The 20,796-nt window shown below is 45.2% G+C and overlaps 1 protein-coding gene and 1 non-coding gene across 12 annotated transcripts in view; one reads left to right on the top strand and one right to left on the bottom strand.

Moving 5' to 3' along the window:
* SYNE2 (spectrin repeat containing nuclear envelope protein 2) overlaps window positions 1-20,796 on the bottom strand; it is a 345,486-nt gene that overhangs the window by 20,719 nt on the left and 303,971 nt on the right. For 10 of the 11 annotated variants that reach the window (XM_043556321.1, XM_043556324.1, XM_043556329.1 and 7 more), the window contains 3 exons: window positions 19,728-19,886; window positions 18,268-18,434; window positions 5,161-5,323 (listed from right to left, as the gene is read on the bottom strand). In XM_043556321.1, coding sequence (XP_043412256.1) covers window positions 5,161-5,323; window positions 18,268-18,434; window positions 19,728-19,886 — 489 coding nt within the window. Of the gene's footprint in view, window positions 1-5,160; window positions 5,324-11,354; window positions 11,484-18,267; window positions 18,435-19,727; window positions 19,887-20,796 lie in introns of those variants that run through there. The other variant, XM_043556331.1, reaches the window with a different exon arrangement.
* Window positions 3,259-3,365, top strand: LOC122469678. Its single transcript, XR_006293573.1, has one exon. It is a non-coding gene; the product is annotated as a U6 spliceosomal RNA (small nuclear RNA).

Here is a 20,796-nt window from a genome sequence, read left to right as displayed (position 1 = left end):
GCATTTTCTAGTTTGTCACTCTATGTGTCCTATGAAGAGCCATGTACAGGGTGATTTTTTTTTTTTTTTTTAAGCTCTGCAGTCCAAGACAAGTGGTGGAAGTCTTCCTGGGGTCCATGCAAGTACTGGCTTTCAAATTACTAGGTTTAAACAGAACTCAAGCTTTAAGAATTCTTGCCGGCTTGCAGAATTGTCATGGGCTTCCTAAAATGTATTGGCACTGGTAAATATCTCTTTTGACTTCATCAAAATAATAAGGAACCCTAACATTGGTGTTACATGAGTAATAGTGGCAGTTTTATTTAAAAAAAAATTTTTTTTTTAACGTTTATTTATTTTTGAGACAGAGAGAGACACAGCACGAACAGGGGAGGGGCAGAGAGAGAGGGAGACACAGTATCTGAAGCAGGCTCCAGGCTCTGAGCGGTCAGCACAGAGCCCGATGCGGGGCTCGAACCCACGGACCGCGAGATCGTGACCTGAGCTGAAGTCGGACACGTAACCACCTGAGCCACCCAGGCACCCCAATAGTGGCAATTTGAATTGAAAAATGGTACCTGCCCCTGACCTCAGCTGGTAAGGTCTGGTTGAAAATTACTGAAAAAGGTCTAGTCTATGGATAAATATGAGAGCTGCATATTTAATAGACTATTTGCAGTTTCTCTACCTTATTTGTTCAGCTTATATTGAATAAAATGGCGACAGAAAACTAACACACAGGGTGAATGGGAGAGCAAGAAATGAGCTCTGTGATAGTTTATAGACGACTATCAACATTTTGGTTAACCAAATTGCAAAAATTTTCAAAATTTCCAAACCAAACATTTAAAACACGGCAGCATGATCTACGGATTATAATATGCACTAGTTACTTGGTAAAATATAAAGTAGTGAAGCATACTGAAAAAATGTGAACCATTTAAGTGCCAAACGAGGGACATGTTACGGACTAAACCGATCCCACCACTGATTCCCATTGAGGCATGAGCATGCACAGTAAATTAGATTTCAAAAACTGTGTAAGTGCAATTTGAAGAAGGGGACTTAAGAAACAACACAAGACGATGTAAAAGACTTTTGCTGATCGTTCTGGAAACCGCTTGCGTTCTGTTTCTGTTCCTGAGCAGGTGACCAAGAGCACTGAAGCTGAGAAAGAGTGTACCAGGGGTGGGAGGTATGAGGAGGAAGATCCAAGGTAAGAGGTCAGGGAGAACACGACCAGGAAGGAGGAGAATACAAAAGGAACTAAAAAAATAAGATAAAGGGAAAAAAGAAGAAAGTCACTCTCGGGGCGGGGGAGGGGGATGGGGGGCAGAAAATCACGTGGGGTGGGGTTCCCATGGTGGCTCCAGATTGACTCTGGGGGGAGGGGCTTGGGTTGGCAAGCCAGTGGGGCAGAGTGGTCGTGGCTTGTGGTTTATGGAGGTTGGTGTTTAGCTGAGTTGGCCTGCTGGGAAGGGGGCTACTGGTAATTACAGAATGGGGGGTACCTAACAGCACCAGCTCCTCATGTTAGCATCTGGCACCCCACAGTGAACCAGGGAGCCAAAGAAAACAGGAGAGAAATGCCCAAGGCTTAATGAAAGTGGTTCATGTTTAAAAGTGTCACAAAGGTTGCTACCACTTTCTCCGAAGATGATCTATGCCACAGAAATAACAACGCAACCCTTATTGCTTCAGGAGTTCTGCATAAGAGAAACAAAAAGGACCCTGATAAGGTTGACCTCTTACCCAGGGTGCTCCCCAGAACACTGCAGTGAGGATCTGGGAAGCACTTCTGCGGGCTTGAGGGCTTCTGCAGAAGGCACTACTAGATGATCCCAAACTTTTAGGTCTTATTTCTGGAAACAATCATGCAACTTATTATACTTAGTGATAGAAACTCAAGTAAGGTTTTTTTTTAACAGCCCACATATAATTCTTTTGTGTGACACATTTCTGTTTTTCGTGTTTTTGGTGAAGGCTTTAAGGTCTGGTTTTGGTATAATTTTTTTTTTTTTAAACAAAAAATACTAAAAGTTTGCTCAGGACACGGGTGGTAAGTGGACTTTTGAGTGCCCAAAGATAACCATGTCCTTGTCCCCAGAATCTGTGAATACGTTGGGCTACATGTCAAAGGAGAATTCAAGTTGCCAATTAGCTGACCTATTATCCAGGGGGCCTAGTGTGATTAGGGTCCTTAAAAGTGGCAGAGGGAGGTAGAAGGGTCAGTCAGAGGGAGGAGGGACTGTGAAGGAAAAGCACAGACAGATGCCATGTTGCTGGCTTTGCAGATGGAGGAAGTGGCCATGAGCCAAGCAATGTGGGCGGTCTCCAGAAGCTGGAAAGGGTAAAAAAAAAATGGGTTCTCCCCTGTGGCTGCCACAAAGAAATGCAGCCCATCTGACACCTTCATCTTAACCCGGGGTCACACTTCTGACCTCCAGAACTGTAAGATAATAAATTGGGGTCTAAGTTGCTAAATTTGTGGTAAATTTGTTAAAGCAATCATAGAAAACTCCTACAACATCTAACTTCCTTACAGTAACGGTAGTCCTAAACACCAACTCTTTAATTGGCTTTGGATTACTACGAGATAAGAACTCCTTGATGGTGATTCTGAGTTCTGTGAAGAGGGAAGCTTCGAATCAACCACAGTGAAATTATGGACCATTTCAATACAGGACCAAACCAGGCCCGGAGGATGGCAGCTGCTCCAAATTGTATCCTTTGGGGGATACAGTCCCTGCAATTTAATGTTTTGGCACACTCAGGTTTATAAAACATTAACACACATTATTGACTCCTGCCAAATTTTTCCTCTTAAAGGAAAAATATACTCAGCTTCTGTTTATCTGAAAAAACTCACCACTCAGGGTGAATTGCTATTTGCAAGACCTGTCTGTAAAGAGACTGCTCAGGGAATTTATCTTAGTGGATCAAACTTGCAAACAAAGCTGATAATGTCCAGTAGCTGTGACTCCACTGAGAAGGCCATTAAAATCCGTTCAATGTCCATTAACATGGGACTTCTATCAGTATTCATTTCTCCACAAAGCAAAGACAGCATTGAGATGGTCTCCATGAAAAAGACACACTTAAATTTCTGAGGCTAAGTATTTTTACTTAGTAGCATGGCTAAATCATACTAATTTGAAAGTCAGAGAATAGGCATTGTTTAAACAGGAATAGTAATAGACCGAATAAAGATCTAAGAGTAATGGCTCTGTTTTATGGTAGCACGAGATGTCACTTATTCCCGTTAAAAAGACTGACTTGGTGCTCGCTTCGGCAGCACATATACTAAAATTGGAACGATACAGAGAAGATTAGCATGGCCCCTGCGCAAGGATGACACGCAAATTCGTGAAGCGTTCCATAAAAAAAAAAAAAAAAAAAAAAAGACCGACTTGAACTCAAGGGAATTCGTCATCAATTTATCATCACCTTCTGCCCTCGAATCTAAGAAGTTTCAGCCCTAGTTCTTTCTCTAAGAACAGCTGTTACCTGTGGGTGAATCTTCCTGGTGAGCTGACAGGTAGCAAACACTAAGACTTTGGAGATAATGTGAAGAAAACATGTACGAATCTGAGAACCTGATGACAACCATATTGCTTGTATGGTCAAAACAGAATCTGCTCACAGGTCTGAGAAAAATCTATGAAGGTGAAGGAAAGCTACTGAAAGGATAATGTAAACTTAATTTTTTTTTTAAGTAGGCTCCACACCCAGCACGGAGTGCAGTGCGGGGCTGGAACCCACAATGCCGAGATCAAGACCTGAGCTGAGATAAAGAGTTGGACACTTGGGGCCCCTGGGTGGCTCAGTCAGTTGAGCGTCCGACTACGGCTCAGGCCATGATCTCGCTGTCTGTGAGTTCGAGCCCCACGTCGGGCTCTGTGCTGACAGCTTAGAGCCCAGAGCCTCCTTCGAATTCTGTGTCTCCCTCTCTCTCTGACCCTCACCTGCTCACGCTCTCTTTCTCAAAAATAAAAATGAACATTAAAAAAAAATTTTAAAAAAGAGTCAGATACTCAACTGACTGAGCCACCCAGGTGCCCCAATACAAACTTAATTTAATTTAATGTTTTTTTTAGAGTTTATTTATTTTGAGAGAGTGCAAGTGAGCGCTGAAGAGGGGCAGAGAGAGAGGGAGAGAGAATCCTAAGCAGGCTCCTCACTGTCAGCACAGAGCCTGATGCGGGGCTCAATCTCATGAACCTCAAGATAATGAGTTGGGTGCTTGGGGCACCTGGGTGGCTCAGTCATTTAAACATCCGACTTCGGCTCAGATCACGATCTCGCGGTTCACGGGTTCGAGCCCCGCGTCAGGCTCTGTGCTGACAGCTCAGAGTCTGGAGCCTGTTTGGGATTCTGTGTCTCCCTCTCTCTCTGTGTCTCTGCCTCTTATAGTCTCTCTCTCTCTCTCTCTCTCTCTCTCTCTCTCTCTCTCAAAAATAAACATTAAAAAAAAACAAAAAAGAGTCGGACGCTTAACTGACTAAGCCACCCAGGCATCTTAAACTTAATTTTAAAAATAAAGACAAGCTCCAGGCACTGCAAAGGAGAATAAACTTGTGAATACGAGCCCATGGAAGTCAGGAAAGTGAACTTGATAAGTCAGTGACATCAATGAGCACCCACCAGGTTAGTGTGATGTTAACACTGGCAGGATTCAGTGGTTTCACACTGTGGAGTTTCCAGGGTTGGCGCTGAGGGTACGTAACTGATGAGAGAAATGTACAGAGTACTGAAGGGGCTTCCTAAGCATGTTGTTTATCATACCTTTCCCCTCCTAGCATCAGTTGTATTGTCCCATGAAAACTTTTCCTGGTTAAAAAATTTATTTTTCTTTCAATTCATTGCCTCCCAAAACGATACGACCAAAAACAAAACAAAGATCCAAGTTTAAAAAAATACATAAGCAAAAAACCTTATTTACCGCTAAGACCTCTTTCTCAAACACTGATCTCACAAAGAGGTATGTGAACGTGGTGGCGGAGGGGCACTCAAGACATGTCATCTCACACATACAAGGACATGGACACTGGTCAGTTTTCTCTGGAAAAACACACCAATATTATGAAATGTGAACACGCTAAGAGACACAGCCACTACGGGGAAGGTCTGAGTTAGCAGATATCATAGGCACTATATGTTGACAAAAGTTTGTTTGCCCACCTGCTGCTCGGCGAGCCTCTTCTGGATCTCTTGATCGTCACAGACGTCATAAACAACAGGCTTAGAAAGCTCTGACTCAATTCGAGCCAACCAGGTGCGAAGGTTGCTCATGTTTTTGTCCAACTGCTGAATAAACGCAAAGGTCTCCTTCAGCTTCTTCACCCTAAACGTATTTGCAGGAAAAAAAGGAGGTAAAAAAAAAAAAAAAAGCCCAACGTTGAGTGGTGAGAAAAAGAAGGTGTCACAGGATAAAAAGCAGCTTATGTTGGTTATTGATTTTATAGCAGGAACAGCTCTCACGTCACGGGTAGTTTTCACAGAATATGTGACACTTCACAAATTGCTGGTCTGGTTGATTTTCAAATGCACTATGAGTTAATCCAGCCCTACAAACATGAAGTCCTATCTTTCCCAGAGTAGGATCCCCTAAGACCCAGTACCTCTTTCTAGGGCTGCAGAGGAAAGAGGAGATGCTATCCCCGCTCTCTCTAGGTTAAAACAACCACGCTTGATTTCTGTCCAGTTTCTGTCTTGGGTATGCCTGAGATCGCGGCGGTCAGGGACATTCCCCGATGGTTTAAAGACGTTACGTGCCTGGCTCGCTTGGTGATTATCTGGCCTGTGATGACGCCCGTGGAACCCTCCTCTTGAGCAAGCACAAAACATATGCTAAAGCCCACCGCAACCAATCTAAGGGGTTGAGGGTGCCACACACATATACCCAGCCCGTTATGGGGCCGCTGTGCCAGCCAAAAAGGGAGGAGGGAGTGGGGAGGAGGGACAGGCCAGGATAATCTGCAAGCACCGTTCTAAATCCATCTGCCTCCTACTCCGTGTGGAGCGGATTTGAACGGACACACACGGCGTCAGTATAATTGGTGAGCTCACTGGCGCCTCAAGGTACTGTCGGGGGGAAACGGCTTGTTCTGGGGATCTGTGGATTCTCAGCGAATCTCAGCGACTTGAAGTAATAGCCGTGACGCCAAGTTCCCACCGACCAAGACTCAGGTTACAAGGTGCCTTCAGAACTCCATCCTACAGCGCTACGGAAAGAAAAACTGAGGCTCCCACTCACCAGAAATGCACTGTATTCCCTGCCACCATCATTTCTTCCCAGGTTGCCTGTGACCAGTTCCCTAGCGCCCTCCTTGCCCTCCTCCTCCTCCCCACCCGTGGGTCTGCGGCCAAAGTGTACATTTGGGGTGGCATGGCCGATCCACGCGTGCTCCGCTGGTTTCACAGTCCTCGCCCCACCCTGTCGTATCAGTTTAATCCCCCGACCTTTTCAAGTTGTCCAGCATGCAGTGGCCTCTCTGCCTCTTCCCCTGCACTCTGCAAAGTGGCTCCCCTTCCCTTCTCCTGGAGCCTCCAGCACGGCTCACCGAAGACACTGGGGGGCCCCTGGCCCACGTGCTCCCGCAGCACCTGGGACCTCCTGCCCTGTGTTGCGTCTGCGTCTCTCATTCGCTATCCACCCATCGCAACAGAGCCCGTGCTGGCCAGGCTGCACGGGGCTCCCTACCTCTGCCAGCCCAGTACCTCCCACACTGCCTGGTGGGCGGCGTTGACAAACATTTGTTGCATGAATAAATGCGTAAGAGCATCTCCACTACAAACGTAGACCACAGAATTGTGTGGTTTTTTTTTTAATTTTTTAAAAATGTTTTAATTTATTTTTGAGAGACAGAGCACAAGTGGGGGAGGGGCAGAGAGAGAGAGGGAGACACAGACTCCGAAGCAGGCTCCAGGCTCTGAGCTGCCAGCACAGAGCCTGACGCGGGGCTCGAACTCATGAACCGCAAGACCACGACCCTGAGCCTAAGTCGGATGTTTGACCGACTGAGCCACCCAAGCGCCCCAGAATTGTGTGATTTAATTTTTATTTATTTATTTATTTTTGAATCCTACCATCAACCAAATCAACCCTGGGGACTGACGTCTAGCTCCAGCTCTCTTACCAGCTGGTTTTCTGATTTAGGAAAAATCCTTGTGTTTCAGCCTCCTCATCTCTAGTAGGCTTCTGAGGTCCCTCAAGGTCCAGGGAGGTGATAATATCTGAGTGAAGTTACGGCCAGAGTTCTGGAAGTGAGCAGACCTGGCTCTAAGTCCCACTGCACCATTTATGGGCTTTGCACACTGCAAGGAGCCCAACTGTCCTGATTCCCAGTTTCCTGGTCATCCACCTTGCAGGTGGTTCTGAGCCCCAAAACAAAAGGACGTTGTGTCAAGTCTCTGGCACAGAGCGAGAACTCAATATTAGTTCTTATTGCCACTGGGATTACACGATGCTACAACACCACCTCATTTACACGACACCAGACCTCACAAAGTCCTTTCATAAATATTTATTCTCAACAGTGCCAGGAGGGAGGCCAGCTTAGGAGGCGGCCACGGAGTCCGGTGGTAAAGAGCACAGACTTTGTGGTGAGGGCCTCGGTTTGAATCCTAGCTCTGTTTAAGCTCATCTGAAAAACTGTCAACAGCAGTTAGTCCCTTCCTTCACGGGGTGGCTGAGAGGGTTGAAGGAGATATAAATACATGAAATGCATCTGGCACTGTGCCTAACAGAGATAAATGCCCAGAAACCACGATCGAGAGGATTTTCATGGTGGTTAAGTTTTTCCAAATTACAATCTTACTGCAAATACCACAAGGAGTTCCTTTCAAAGCCTCAAGATGATTTATTAAAAAGGAAGAAACAGAATCTGGGGCCAGGCTTGGATGCAGTTGTAACCTAGATCCTGCCTTCGTCCCTGTGGCTTTCGAGGGACACCCTCCTCCCCCCAGTATCTTGTCACCCTGACTGCCTAGGGATCAGAAAGGACATGCCAGACAATGCCAGAGGAGCTGGGAAACCCAGGCCCTATTGGACAAGGAGTCTTCCATGCAGTTTGCAAGGGGCTGCCCTTCTGGAAGCTCTGGCTGGAGAGGCAGCCCAGCCCTGAGAGCTCCCTAGAATGGAGGGGAGAGGAGGGTCAGCAGCCTCCGCACAGCTCTCCTGCCTCCACCTCCATCCAGCACCTGACCCTAAGCGATCCTCAGCATCCCAGCCTCTTTATTTTAAAAAGAAAAGCGCTAAAATGCAATTCTTTAAATGGGGGGGGGGGGGGGAGCGGCTAACAGACAAAAGAACCTGGATGTAAACAGAGACGAAGCGACCTTGAATCCTATTAATCCCAGGGTGAGACGTACAATAAGTGGGGGTGGGGCGTGGTAGGAGGCAGGTGGAAGAATAATTTACTTGGCTTCACCAGGACTGATACTCCAGGCCAGTGACGTCCAAAATGGAGTGCTCAAGGCAATCCAATGGAGTATGGGAACAAAACGTTAGACTTTCTAGTGCTATCCCATTCTTTTGAAGCGTCTACACTGGGCACACTTTAGAATTCACAAACTTTACGACCATGTGGAACAACTAGAGACCACGCTGACATGTACCTGTGCCAGGTCTGTCGTGCTTTATACACGGGCAACTCATTTAACCCTCCTGGCAATGCTAGGAGATCAGTACTATTAGCATCCCCATTTGACAGAGGAGGTAACTGTGGCACAGGGATCAAATAACTTGCCCCGGTCACATGATGATTAAATGGCAGAGGCAGGATTTCAACCTGGGCATGCTGTTCTTAGGCTCTTTCCTCATGGCAACTCATATAAACCTACATACGCTAACGTGCACGCACGAGCCCATGAGATAACGTTAGGCACGGGATGCCTTTTGTTGCTGTAGGGAACATGATTAGAAGTCCAGGGTCGTGGCTCTGGGATACGCTGCGGGGGTAGAAGCCCGTCCACCAAGTGCTATACTTCGGGTGCTCCCAGTTGCCCCTCCATGATTTCCTTTCAGTAAGCAGTTAACCATGTGCTTTGTCTTGGATCCTGTGCAGATCCCAAGGATTCAGGAGACAACTGAAATACAGATCTTATTCCCAAAGAGCTGATAATCTAACTTAGATTGAATTTCGACATTATAATAACAATATAGGAGGCGTTTCATAAATATCTTTTGAACGAGTAAAGGAGGTTCACCCATACCTTCAAATTTGTCTTTTTCATAAAACACATAGCTAGGTTCTATGTTAAAGGAAAGAGGGAAAGGCCAGAGCACCTCTAAGCCATCTTGCCGCAGAACAATTTGCTGCCACACTGCAAGCCCTACATGCTCCTCTTTGTATTTTATTATTATTTTTTTATTAAATTTTTTTTTTTAACGTTTATTTATTTTTGAGACAGAGAGAGAGCATGAACGGGGGAGGGTCAGAGAAAGAGGGAGACACAGAATCCGAAACAGGCCCCAGGCGCTGAGCCGTCAGCACAGAGCCCGACGCGGGGCTCGAACTCACAGACCGTGAGATCATGACCTGAGCCGAAGTCGGACGCTTAACCGACCGAGCCACCCAGGCGCCCCTCCTCTTTGTATTTTAACTGCAGGTCCTTTAGCATGTAGAGAATAGTCCTGAAATGGAAATTATTCCATATAGATGAATTTGATATTAAAAGCCTCCATCACACATTGTAAGCCTTAGGTCTGAGACATAGAATGATACTAGCCGGACTTGGTCTGGTTCCATACAGGGCAAGCGAAATATTGACAGGCCCACAAATCATACGTACACTTAGGTCAAATTAAAGAGAAAGGGAAGGTAGGAGGAAAAGAAAAGAAGAACGTTGCCAAGAAGCTATAAAAGATTCACCTAATCAGGATCCAACCTTACCCCTATGTCCCAACCTCCGACTGAGGACGTAATATCCAAAAGTGCATGGTGATTTAAATAAATGTGGTTTTTTTGCTTTGTTTTTTTTTTTTTTTTTTTAGATAATCCCGTCACAACTTACTCTAGGAACCCTCACGTGTACTGTTGAGTTTGTATCGTATTCTATGCAGATACTGTAATCTGATTATCACCTTTCCAGGGTCAAGAAGTATGGGTCATTTGCCAACCCAGGCAACCAACCTCCATGTTAGGCCTTGTTAGTATCGCTCTTGGAAAAATTTAAATCTCGAGTTCATGTTGAGAAACAAGGAAACCCATTCAGAACCCAGACCGCTGGCACAGGGAAGCAACCACAACATTGCATCACATCAACCATGGAGGCAGTTTGTTTACGTGGCTCATCGTCTCTAACTTGCCCATGTTTTACCCAGGTGCACCACATACAGAAATCCTGTTTCTCTACAAACAATAAGTGTGATTTCCCGAGTCAAATTCTAATTCTGAGGATTGGGAGAACAACATTTTTAGGTGCAAAGGGGAAGTTTCTCACCTGTGTAGATTACTGGAAGACCTTTTTATATGAAATCAAACAAAAATAAGAATTTTTACTAAGAGTAGCTACAAATTAGGAGATCTTTTGCAGGGATTATGGGTAGAAATGCAGCAGATAATCAAGGTGAATAAAGTTTTATTTTAATAGTGATAGATCAGAATACAATACTTGTGAGCCCTGTCTCCCTCTAAAACAAACAAAACCAAATCTGGTTAGTATCATTCTATGTAGCAGACCTAAGGCTTACAACATGTGATGGAGGTTTCTAGTATCAAATTCATCTATATGGAATAATTTACACTTCAGTCCTATTCTCTACATGCTAAAGCATCTACAGCTAAAATACAAAGACCTTACATCATCATCAATGAAAAAAATCCTATGCCAATGTGGACAGCATAACTTAAAAAATACTGAAAACCGAGATGGTCAAAATATCTGAATTTGTGCAGAAACAAACAGCTACTCAAACCTGGGGGCAGCTGTCAGCTGCTGAAAACACCATACAGGTTCTGTACAACTGCATCTTTTTACGTGACTAAACAGCTTTATAGTAAGATAATCAATTACTCCAAGATCTTGAAGCCCTGATTTGAGACATTTGAGCTAATCGTCTCTTTGAAGCATTCATGTCGCCGGAGGACTTCCATTTTCCACACAGCATAATCACCCCTCTCCCTTGCTTGTCAAAAGCTGGGCGCAGACGCCACGCTCGCGAGCTGACACTGGGAGAGAACCCATCCCCCCCCTCCCCATGGCTGAGTGCACACACACACACACACACACACACACACACACACTCCACAGCCACCATCTCATCCATCGCTCCTATTGTAACCAAAATGAGGGAGCAAGAAAGGGAGACATACAGAGGCAGCAGCCGCCCCTCGGCCATATGCTGGGCTGATGGCTGAAATGGCACTTACTGTTGATGAGAAAAAACCATTCCTTCTGTTTAGGGGAAGCTCCAAGTTCCCGGCTGCACCTCCACCTCCCGGGCCAAGGCAGCCCCTCCCCCGGCCACCCGCCAGTCCATCCCCTGGCTCAGCATCCGAGCGGCCGCCCTCCCGCAGGCTCGGGCCACAAAGCAGCGCCCCCAGGAAGGGAGCCGACCTGCCTCTCGGCTCACTGCAGTTTTAATCTCCGTTTTCTCCCTTCCAATAAACAAATATCTCCAGCTCCTTCCTCTCTCTCTCACACACACAGTCTTTGTTCTGACGCTACAGGATTGCAATGCTGGGGGAAGAAAGTCACAGTGTTATCTTGGCTGTGGGTTATTTATGAAGTGCTGTAAACAGAGGGAAGAGAAACATTTAGGTCTGGGGCACGGGAAAGAGGATTTCTGTCCTCCTCAAGCCAAATTTTGGCTTCAGATTGGAAAGAACTGGTGAAACTGGAAACCCCTGAGTCCAACAGGGATACCCTCCTAGGGTCCTCCTGAGGAAGAAATTTCCAGGGAATGCGGGGGTGGGAGGTGGGTTTCTGCCCTGCCTTTTTAGCCCTGTGCATCCTGGTTTAGGAAAAGGCAGAGAGTTCACCAACTCCATTCCTCCGCCTTTTGCAAAAAAATTCTATGTTATAGCACAAATGGAGTTCAAGACTTTGCAGAGGAAGAGATTTTGCAATTTTCCCTGTTAGCTCCTCCCAGGATTGACCATAATGTCTCTGAAAATTCCTCCATATCCCTCATCTGGGTTTCTCTAGGGTATCCCAAGTGGCTGTTTACCAGAGCACCCTTGGTTTGTGTCCAGCCCCTTTCAGACTTACTCTAAGCCTTATTTGAAGCCTCAACAATATCATTTCTCATGGGTCCCTAAAGCCCAACATACCGTAATTATTATATCCCCACCTTGAAACACCTTGAAACCTCGAGCACATTCTAGACCCGTGAAATTAAGAGCACAGGTTTGGAAACCGTTCTCCCCAAATGCAACATCTAACTGGTGCCTACACGCTTAGCTGTCCCTGGGACCTGCTAAGTATGATCCCCCAAAGACTAGTACATTGGACCTGCTGATGCTGCCCGATGCTGTCCATTCACTGACCCCCTGGTGGTTGCGGTCTTCTTGAGGAAACTCCCCAACCCTCAGGGCCCAGGAGCAGCAGCCCCATGCTCCGGAGGGGGAAAGATCAGGCTGATGGGAAGGAAAATGGAGATGGGGAGGGTGACCTCACATCTGGCTTCTCCTGCACTAAAATCTCTAAATCCTTCCAGTTGTACTGGATCAGGCCAGAGCAAGTCAACTCTATGACTAGCAGCATTGTTTGGTCTTCCAAAATAACCTTGAGAAAATACAGATAAAAAGAGAGCAAGGAAAAACTTTATCAACTTAAAAAGGCACACATCTCCCTGCCCATTCTGCAAGGGATGGAAAACACTCCCAACACACGGTCGCCATGGTAATAACTGCTAGGTTTAAATGACAAAATTTTAATTGCTACTATTGTGAAACAGGTGGGGTTTTCACGTTTGGTAGGTGAAATGTGAAAATTATGCTTAGTTAAAAAGTTTCTTTTCATGGACCTGATTCTTCTGATAGTGAGAACTATCTAGTCTAAACAGGGAGGGATCGTATGGAAGCATGCCTGAGCAAGTCCCCCCTTGAAACACTGGCTTAAGGATATCAAGTCTGCTAATGACGTTGCCATCACGAGAAATTAAATTTTTTTTAAAATCTGTATTTTTTAGAGAGAGCATGAGCAGGGGAGGGGCAGAGAGAGAGAGGGAGACACAGAATCTGAAGCAAGCCCTAGGCTCTGAGCTGACAGCGCAGAGCCCAACGTGGGGCTCAAACTCACGGACAGTGAGATCATGACCTGGGCCAAAGTCAGAGGCTTAACTGACTGAGCCACCCAGGCGCACCAACCATCAAGAGAAATTAAAGAGAAAGGTAAAAACATTGAGGACATTTTTTCTTAAGGAAAAGAAAAAATAAAGCCCCCGTGGTTCCTTTTTCCATAATGAACATTCAGAAAAAACAGATAAGCAAAAAGAAAACCGAAATCACTGATGATGCCAACACCAACAGATAACCAATGTAAACATTCTGGGGTATGTCTTTCCATCCAGTGGTCCCGTCTGTTTTAGGCACTGACAGCCTTGACCAGATCATTCACACATACTGCTAGAAAGAGTCTTTAAAAAGAGCTTCCCTTCTCCTCAGCTACTTTTCCCCAGGTCTCTGAAGAGGCTCCACAACCAGCCAAAGTGACTTACCAAAGACAGACTGACCAGTGGCCACAGGGCTCCTACTTCATAGGATGAAGCTAGGGGTTTACTGAATGCAATGGGGAGGGGTTTCTGGGAAACAAAAGTAGATGGGTTTTTAAGGAGTTCAACTGTTGGGTTTCTGAAATCCAGGTAGACACAGATGAGAAGTAGGAGACTGAATTTTCCTCTGGCATCAGTCCCGCTGAAGGCAGGATGGTGGGGAGGTGGGGGGGGGGGGGGCAGGCAGGACCCCCTTTTCAGAGCTTTGGTCTGTGCTGGCTGAAGCAAGCCAACTTTGTACCTTTTGTCCATCATCCAACATCCCGTGCCTAAAGTGTTCCCACTAATAGGTAGCCAAGCTGCTTCTAAAACGGGATCACACATATTGGTAGTTCTGAAAACGTCTCGTAATTTAGTTGTCTCTCCTGCATTGACATTTTGCTGGGTCAGTCTTCAAAGATATTATCTAAGAAAGCATGAAGGGGGAGGAGCTAATAGCTACCATATTTTAAAACAATTTTTTTAAAGATTTTATTTCTAAGTAATCTCTTCACTCGATGTGGGGCTCAAACTTACAACCCCGAGATCAAGAGTTGAATGGTCTACCGACCCAGTCAGCCAGGTGCCCTAATAACTGTAATTTTAAAAAAAGTTAACTCTTGGGGCGCCTGGGTGGCTCAGTCGGTTAGGCGTCCGGTTTCAGCTCAGGTCATGATCTTGTGGTCGCGAGTTCGAGCCCCGCGTCAGGCTCTGTGCTGACAGCTCAGAAGCCTGGAGCCTGTTTCAGATTCTGTGTCTCCCTCTCTCTGACCCTCCCCCCATTCATGCTCTGTTTCTCTCTGTCTGAAAAATAAATAAACATTAAAAAAAACCCAAAACATAAAAAAGTTAACTCTTCATTTAATCTGTCAAATAAGCATAGTAGTGTAAAATTAATATTTCTTGTCATCAAGTCGGATTGAGTTCTAGAATAATCACACCATACACCAAAAAAAAAAAAAAAAAAAAACAAACATAGTGCTTCAATGGCCTTTCTGTCGGTGAAATGAATAGCATGTTTTACATGAATTTAGATATCATTAAGGTAAGCAGCTGCCCAAGGGCCCATGACGATTGGGAAAATCTCCTGCAGCAATTCTGATGGAGAGCCACTTCTCGGAATTTTGATGTCTACACCCAAGGCCAATATAACCTTATGTGAGGTTAGGTTCCCCTGCTCCCTCCTTTGATTAGCTGGTAATTTGGGGAGATGTATCCTTCAGGTTCTCTGCTTTAGCGATTTTACAGAAGCTGAAGAACACCTTACAAGTAGAGAAAGAACAGTGGCTTGGGTCTAAGCCTGCTTTCTCCTCCTCATTACCATGTAACCACCCCGCACTGCGCCCCAGGCTAATAGCGTATGTGTGCAAACAGACCCACAGCTGTCCTGCTGCTCTCTCATCCAGGATCTTGTGCCTAGTTTATCAACCAAGACACTAAAGGTTCTGCTTGGCATTGTTCAGATCTAAATTCTGCAGCCTGTGCTCCCAACCCCTTTCCTCGGTGGTGACACCTTTGTGTAGTACCCAGCATGAAATCAGTGTCAGAGATCCGACAAGGAGCTAATTCCACGCGAGGCTATGGCAGGTCTCAGCTTGCCTCAACTCACAAAGTCAACTGAAGGGTAAACCCCACTCAGAGCTTCTTAGACTCTCAGCCATCTGTCTCACCTGGTCTTTGCTTTAAGAGAAGAGAAATTACTCTCTCCCAAGTCCTCTAGTTTTGAAGGGATTAGACTCTCATTCTGTTCTCTTCGCTACAAACCGCAAGAGTCTAGGGGAGCAGGGAGGCAACACCACTATGAGTGGAAATCCTGGCGCCTCACATGCTAGCTAGGTAATTACAGGCAGGTTACTCATCTTCAACTTCTCGGTCTCCTTATCTGTAAAATGGGATAATGGTATCTACCTTTCAGAATACAATGACGATTAAGTGGAATCATGTATAAAAAGCACATGGTCAAGAATATAGCTCGCAGGGGTACCTGGGTGGCTCAGCTGGTTGAGCACCTGACTCTGGATTTTTGGCTCAGGTCATGATCTCGAGTTTCATGAGGTCAAGCCTCAGGTGGGCTCTGTGCTGACAGGGCAGAGACTGCTTGGGATTCTCTCTTCCTCTCTCTCTCTCTGTCCCTCCCCCCTCAAATAAATAAACATTAAAAAAGAAAAAAGAAAAAAAAAAAAGAATGGACTGTCACTCTAGTCTTCGGGAAGCATAATCTAGACCTTGCTCCTAAATGACCCATAAACAGGTCTGATGTCATCATACCCTCGATTAGCGCCAGGTGCTCCAGAAGACTTAGGATATAAAGATGATGTCAACAAAGACATACTAGACACAATTTACTTAACAGAAACGATCGCATTCTTAAGCACTGAAATGTTCACGTCAACCAGTATCTGAGACGCTCTGTTGTTGTTGTTTTGTTTTTAAAGAGAGGGAGAGACAGAGAGAGAGGCAGGGGGAGAAGGAGACAGAGAATCTTAAGCAGGCTCCATGCCCAGCTCAGAGCCTATGAGATCATGACCTGAGCCCAAATCAAGAGTGGGACGCTTAAGCAACTGAGCCACCCAGGTGCACTGGGAATTTAAGAGAGTCAAAGACACTCGTCTCCCGGAAGAAAGACCTCTTAGTATCAGACACAACTGAGGGAATCCTCTCCCATTTAATAAACATGCTACTTCGTCTTACAGTCTTCTTAGGGGAAAACAATGATAACAGCCACTCAGGGAATGCTGGCTCCTCCAGGCTGGTCCTGTGCCACATGCGAGACACAAACCATTCATCCTCATAGCAGCCTCTGACGTAAGCAGTGCTATTGGACATAGTTTGCAGATTTGGAAACTGAGGCTTAGAAAGGTTAGATCTGGAGTGCTTAGGTGGCTCAGTTGGTTCAGTGTCCGGCTTCAGCTCAGGTCATGATCTCACAGTTTTTGAGTTCGAGCCCCGCGTCGGGCTGTGTGCTGACAGCTCAGAGCCTGGAGCCTGTTTTGGATTCTGTGTCTCCCGCGCTCTCTGCCCCTCCCCCACTCACTCACACTCTGTTTCTCTGTCCCCAAAATAAATAAACGTTAAAAAAATAATAATAAAATAAAGGTTAGCTACCACTCAAGTTTCTACAGTAAGTGACAAAGGCAGGATGTGTTCAAAACCTGTGCTCTTAATCCTTATTTGGGTTACCACCATGGATTTCTACAGATTTTTTTTTTTTCAACTGGCAATACAGACAAGTTAAATTCAGCCCAGCCTATGCTGCCAGCCAAATCACCCTAATACTTGTTTTGGCAAACCCTCCACTGCTAAAGAACCATGAATGACTCAGACTTTATTTAGGAGGCCAAATCTTCGGTTGAGATTGAAGGTCTTTTAAGCATTAGCCCTGATCTACCTCCCTAGCTTCATCTCCTACATTTGAGCCAATGGAGCTTCCTGTTTTTTTCTGAAAGACTTCCAAACTGCTCGATCCCTGTATCCTTTTGCTCACAACGTAACGGTCTCTGCCACCAGTAACCCTCAAGGATCTCAACCCATCACTCAGGACCATCTGGAAACACCACTCCTCTGAAAGGCTCCTCCTCATTCCTGCCCCCACTCCAGAAAGATGAGCTCTGAGCTCTCAAACCACTTGGCTTTACAGCTGCTCAGATGTCTGCTCCCATTAACGTAATTGACTCATCTTACTTCCTGTCTGTAATTCTCGTAGCCCTTAGCCTGGCGCCCTTGCTGATTGAATCAGGTTCACTTACGGTTTACAGTAAACAGTGAGGTCAAGGAAATAAATGCCAAATTATTAAGAGCATCTTATTTTCATTACTCCCTAATTCCTCATTCTCCTTACAGGTCCTCCTGTATATTCTGCATCTCAGGCGTGTTCCAAATATCTGAGCACACTGCTACAGAACAGAGTCGCATGGCCGGTATAAATACAAAGCTGCATGAGTGGTCCCAGAGCTGAGTGACCATTTTTTGCAAGCCAGGTTGCACGTGAAAAACATTTCGGTTGGGGTCTGTCTTTGGAGAGAGAATTTGAAGACAAAAGACACTTAAAAGCTCTGGGTGGTGTCAGCTTCATTACTCTGTGAGGGGAGATAAAAATCACCAGTCTTATTTCTGATAAGGTTGCACTACAGAATATAGCTTTGATTTGTGGCCACCGACACGCCTCCTAAGGCCACATCGTAGGACCAGATGCCCACTGGGGCCTGCAGACCAGCATCTAGAAATCAGGCACATGTCCCGACCTACTTGCATTTGCCTACGTACAAGCAGGGACAGGCAGAGACGATTTCATCCGGGGGACACACAAGCATTGAAGTAGAGTTGAAGTTTCTAAATACTTCGTCCAGGATCTCTTCTCAAATTAAACCTAACTTCACATGAAATTTTAAGCTAAAGAAAAAAAACACTGAAGTCTCATATATGAAAATACAATCTTCCTAAAAGGTTGAAATAAGAATTTCAACCGAAGTTTGCCTTCCTAAGTTTATGAAACTGCTAGGCTGCTTTAGAGGAGACTAAGCTTAGTTTCTGGATGTGTGATGTCACCACGGTGCCTAGGAAATAAGAGTAACTTCTAGGCCATTTCTCACCTTGATCCAATGACATCAAAAAGATGCTGCCAGCGGTCATTGATTTTGTTGAGCTTATCATCGATCTCAGCTGCTCTTGTCTTGTTGCTGGCCTTGATCAACTGGTCACCCATTTGTTTTAACTGTAACTTGTTTTCACTAAACAAGTTTATTTCTTCCATGCAGTCCTGGCAAAGACACCAAAACACAAAAGCCTCAGTTACTACTGGAAATTCGTTTCTTCGCCAGTCACAAACATACAGCCACCTCTTGAAATTAAAAAAGAATTCAAAAACTTCTCTTACCTGTTAATGCAACTCTTCAGTGAGTAGCTAAAAAGTCAAACAACACCCACTTGGCTCATGTGTAATACGTAAGGCAGTAGTTAACTTTTTAAACAAAAATTTTTTTAATGTTTATTTACTTTTGAGATAGAGACAGAGTGTGAGTGGGGGAGGAGCAGAGAGAGAGGGAAACACAGAATCTGAAGCAGGCTCCAGGCTCTGAGTTGTCAGCACAGAGCCCGACGCAGGGCTCAAACTCGGGAATGGTGAGATCATGACCTGAGCCGAAATCGGACGCTTAACCAAGTCACCCAGGCACCCCAGTAGTTATTATCTTTTTACTTTTTTATTTTTATTAAAAAAATTTTTTTAAATGTTTATTTATTTTTGAGATGGAGAGAGACAGAGCATGAAGGGGGGAGGGTCAAAGACAGAGGGAGACACAGAATCTGAAGCAGGCTCCAGGTTCTGAGCTGTCGACACAGAGCTCGACGTGGGGCTCAAACTCAACAGACCGTGAGATCATGACCTGAGCCGAAGTCAGGTGCTCAACCGACTGAGCCACCCAGGCGCCCCACTTTCTTTCTAAACAAATTTTTTAAAAAGTTATTTTTGAGAGAGAGAGAGAGAGAGAGAGAGAGAAAGAGTGTGAGTGGGGGAGGGGCAGAGAGAGAGGGAGACGCAAGATCTGAAGCAGGCTCTGCGGAATTGGGATGCTTAACCGACCGAGCCACTCAGGAGCCCCAGTAAGAGCTTTCTTGCAATAACCGAGTGGCATTTTGGGTGACCGCAGCAAGAAGCCTTTCCCTGTGGAGCCTGGTGGCCATTTCAAAAATTATGAGCCCCAGTTGCTGTTGGCATCTCCCCTTTGGCGAGGAGAGCTCCCTCATAGCGACAACCAGAGAAGCCACAACCCCTGGCGTATGAACTGATGCTTAAGCTGACAAGAGCCCTGCTCTGGCCAGACTTCCTGAGAGTAGGCACAACAAGCCTCATGCCCTCCTATGATGGTCCCACATCTCCCCCATCACTTACCAACTTTTCTCTGCGAAGGAATAAAGACAGTGAGAAAGGCGTTCAAATTTCTGCAATGTTATTAGAAACATATCTAACAGGTTAGGCCACTGCGAGCCTGGGAATGAGGGCAGAGCATTCCGAGGCAGTCCTAACGGCAACTACCTGGATATTCCTGCTTACCTTCTGTAACTTTTCAATCATTTCTTCAATACTAAGATCCGCTGTCTGTAGAACTTTGTTTTCCATCTGCACCAGCCATGCACACAACTCTTTATTTTTTTCATTGAACACAATCCATGAATTGAGTCTGTCTTCAATCTCCTGTTTGCGTATAGCCACCTGGAAATGAAAATGAATTTGGCAGCTGAGTGTTGGCAGGAAGGAAACTATTTCCTTTCCCTTCCCCCCATTAAAAAGACTATGAATTTCATTCATTTTAATCAGTAACCCTGTAGACTTAAATAACTTTACCCACTACCTGGGGTTCAACATCAACAGTTATACCTTTTTTTTCTTTAAAAAAATTTTTTTAAATGTTTATTTATTTTTGACAGAGGTGGGGGGTGTGAGTGGGTGAGGGGAAGAGAGAGAGGGAGACACCGAGTTCGAAGCAGGCCCCAGGCTCTGAGCTGTTAGCACAGAGCCTGACGCGGGGCTCGAACTCACGGACTGCGAGATCGTGACCTGAGCCTGAAGTCGGACGCTCAACCGACTGAGCCACCCAGGTGCCCCAACAGTTACATCTTTTGATAAATGCCATAAAAGCAACACAATAAAGATTATGTCTGAAGTGTAACTGACCGAAAGAATTCAGTTTTATTCAATGCATATCTACTATTACCAGGTCATATTAAAAATAAGATAGGAAAAATAAGCTAAAAACAGTAAACATCACCCAAATTTCTTCTGATCCTTGTTCTTTCAATATACTTTTATTGATGGCTTGCTACATGATAATTTACAATTTTATGACCCAAACCTTTTACTTTTTTTTTTTTAAAGTAGGTTCCACACCCAGCATGTAACATGGGGCTTGAACTCACGACCCTAATCAAGACCTGAGCTGAAATCAAGAGTTAGACACTTAACCAACTAAGCCACCCAGATGCTCCCAAATCTTTTATCTTTTTAAAAATGACCAAGTCCTTATTTCTATTTAAGGCCAATGTCCTGCCTATTCAACTTAAAAACTATAAATCTAGATCAAAACATTAATTTAACGTTTATAATGCAAATGGACTAAAAATTA

Source organism: Prionailurus bengalensis, chromosome B3 (genome assembly GCF_016509475.1).
Source record: "Prionailurus bengalensis isolate Pbe53 chromosome B3, Fcat_Pben_1.1_paternal_pri, whole genome shotgun sequence".
Lineage (NCBI taxonomy): Eukaryota > Metazoa > Chordata > Mammalia > Carnivora > Felidae > Prionailurus > Prionailurus bengalensis.
The sequence above is the reverse complement of the archived record's forward strand: the minus strand, read 5'-3'. Positions and strand labels throughout refer to the sequence as shown.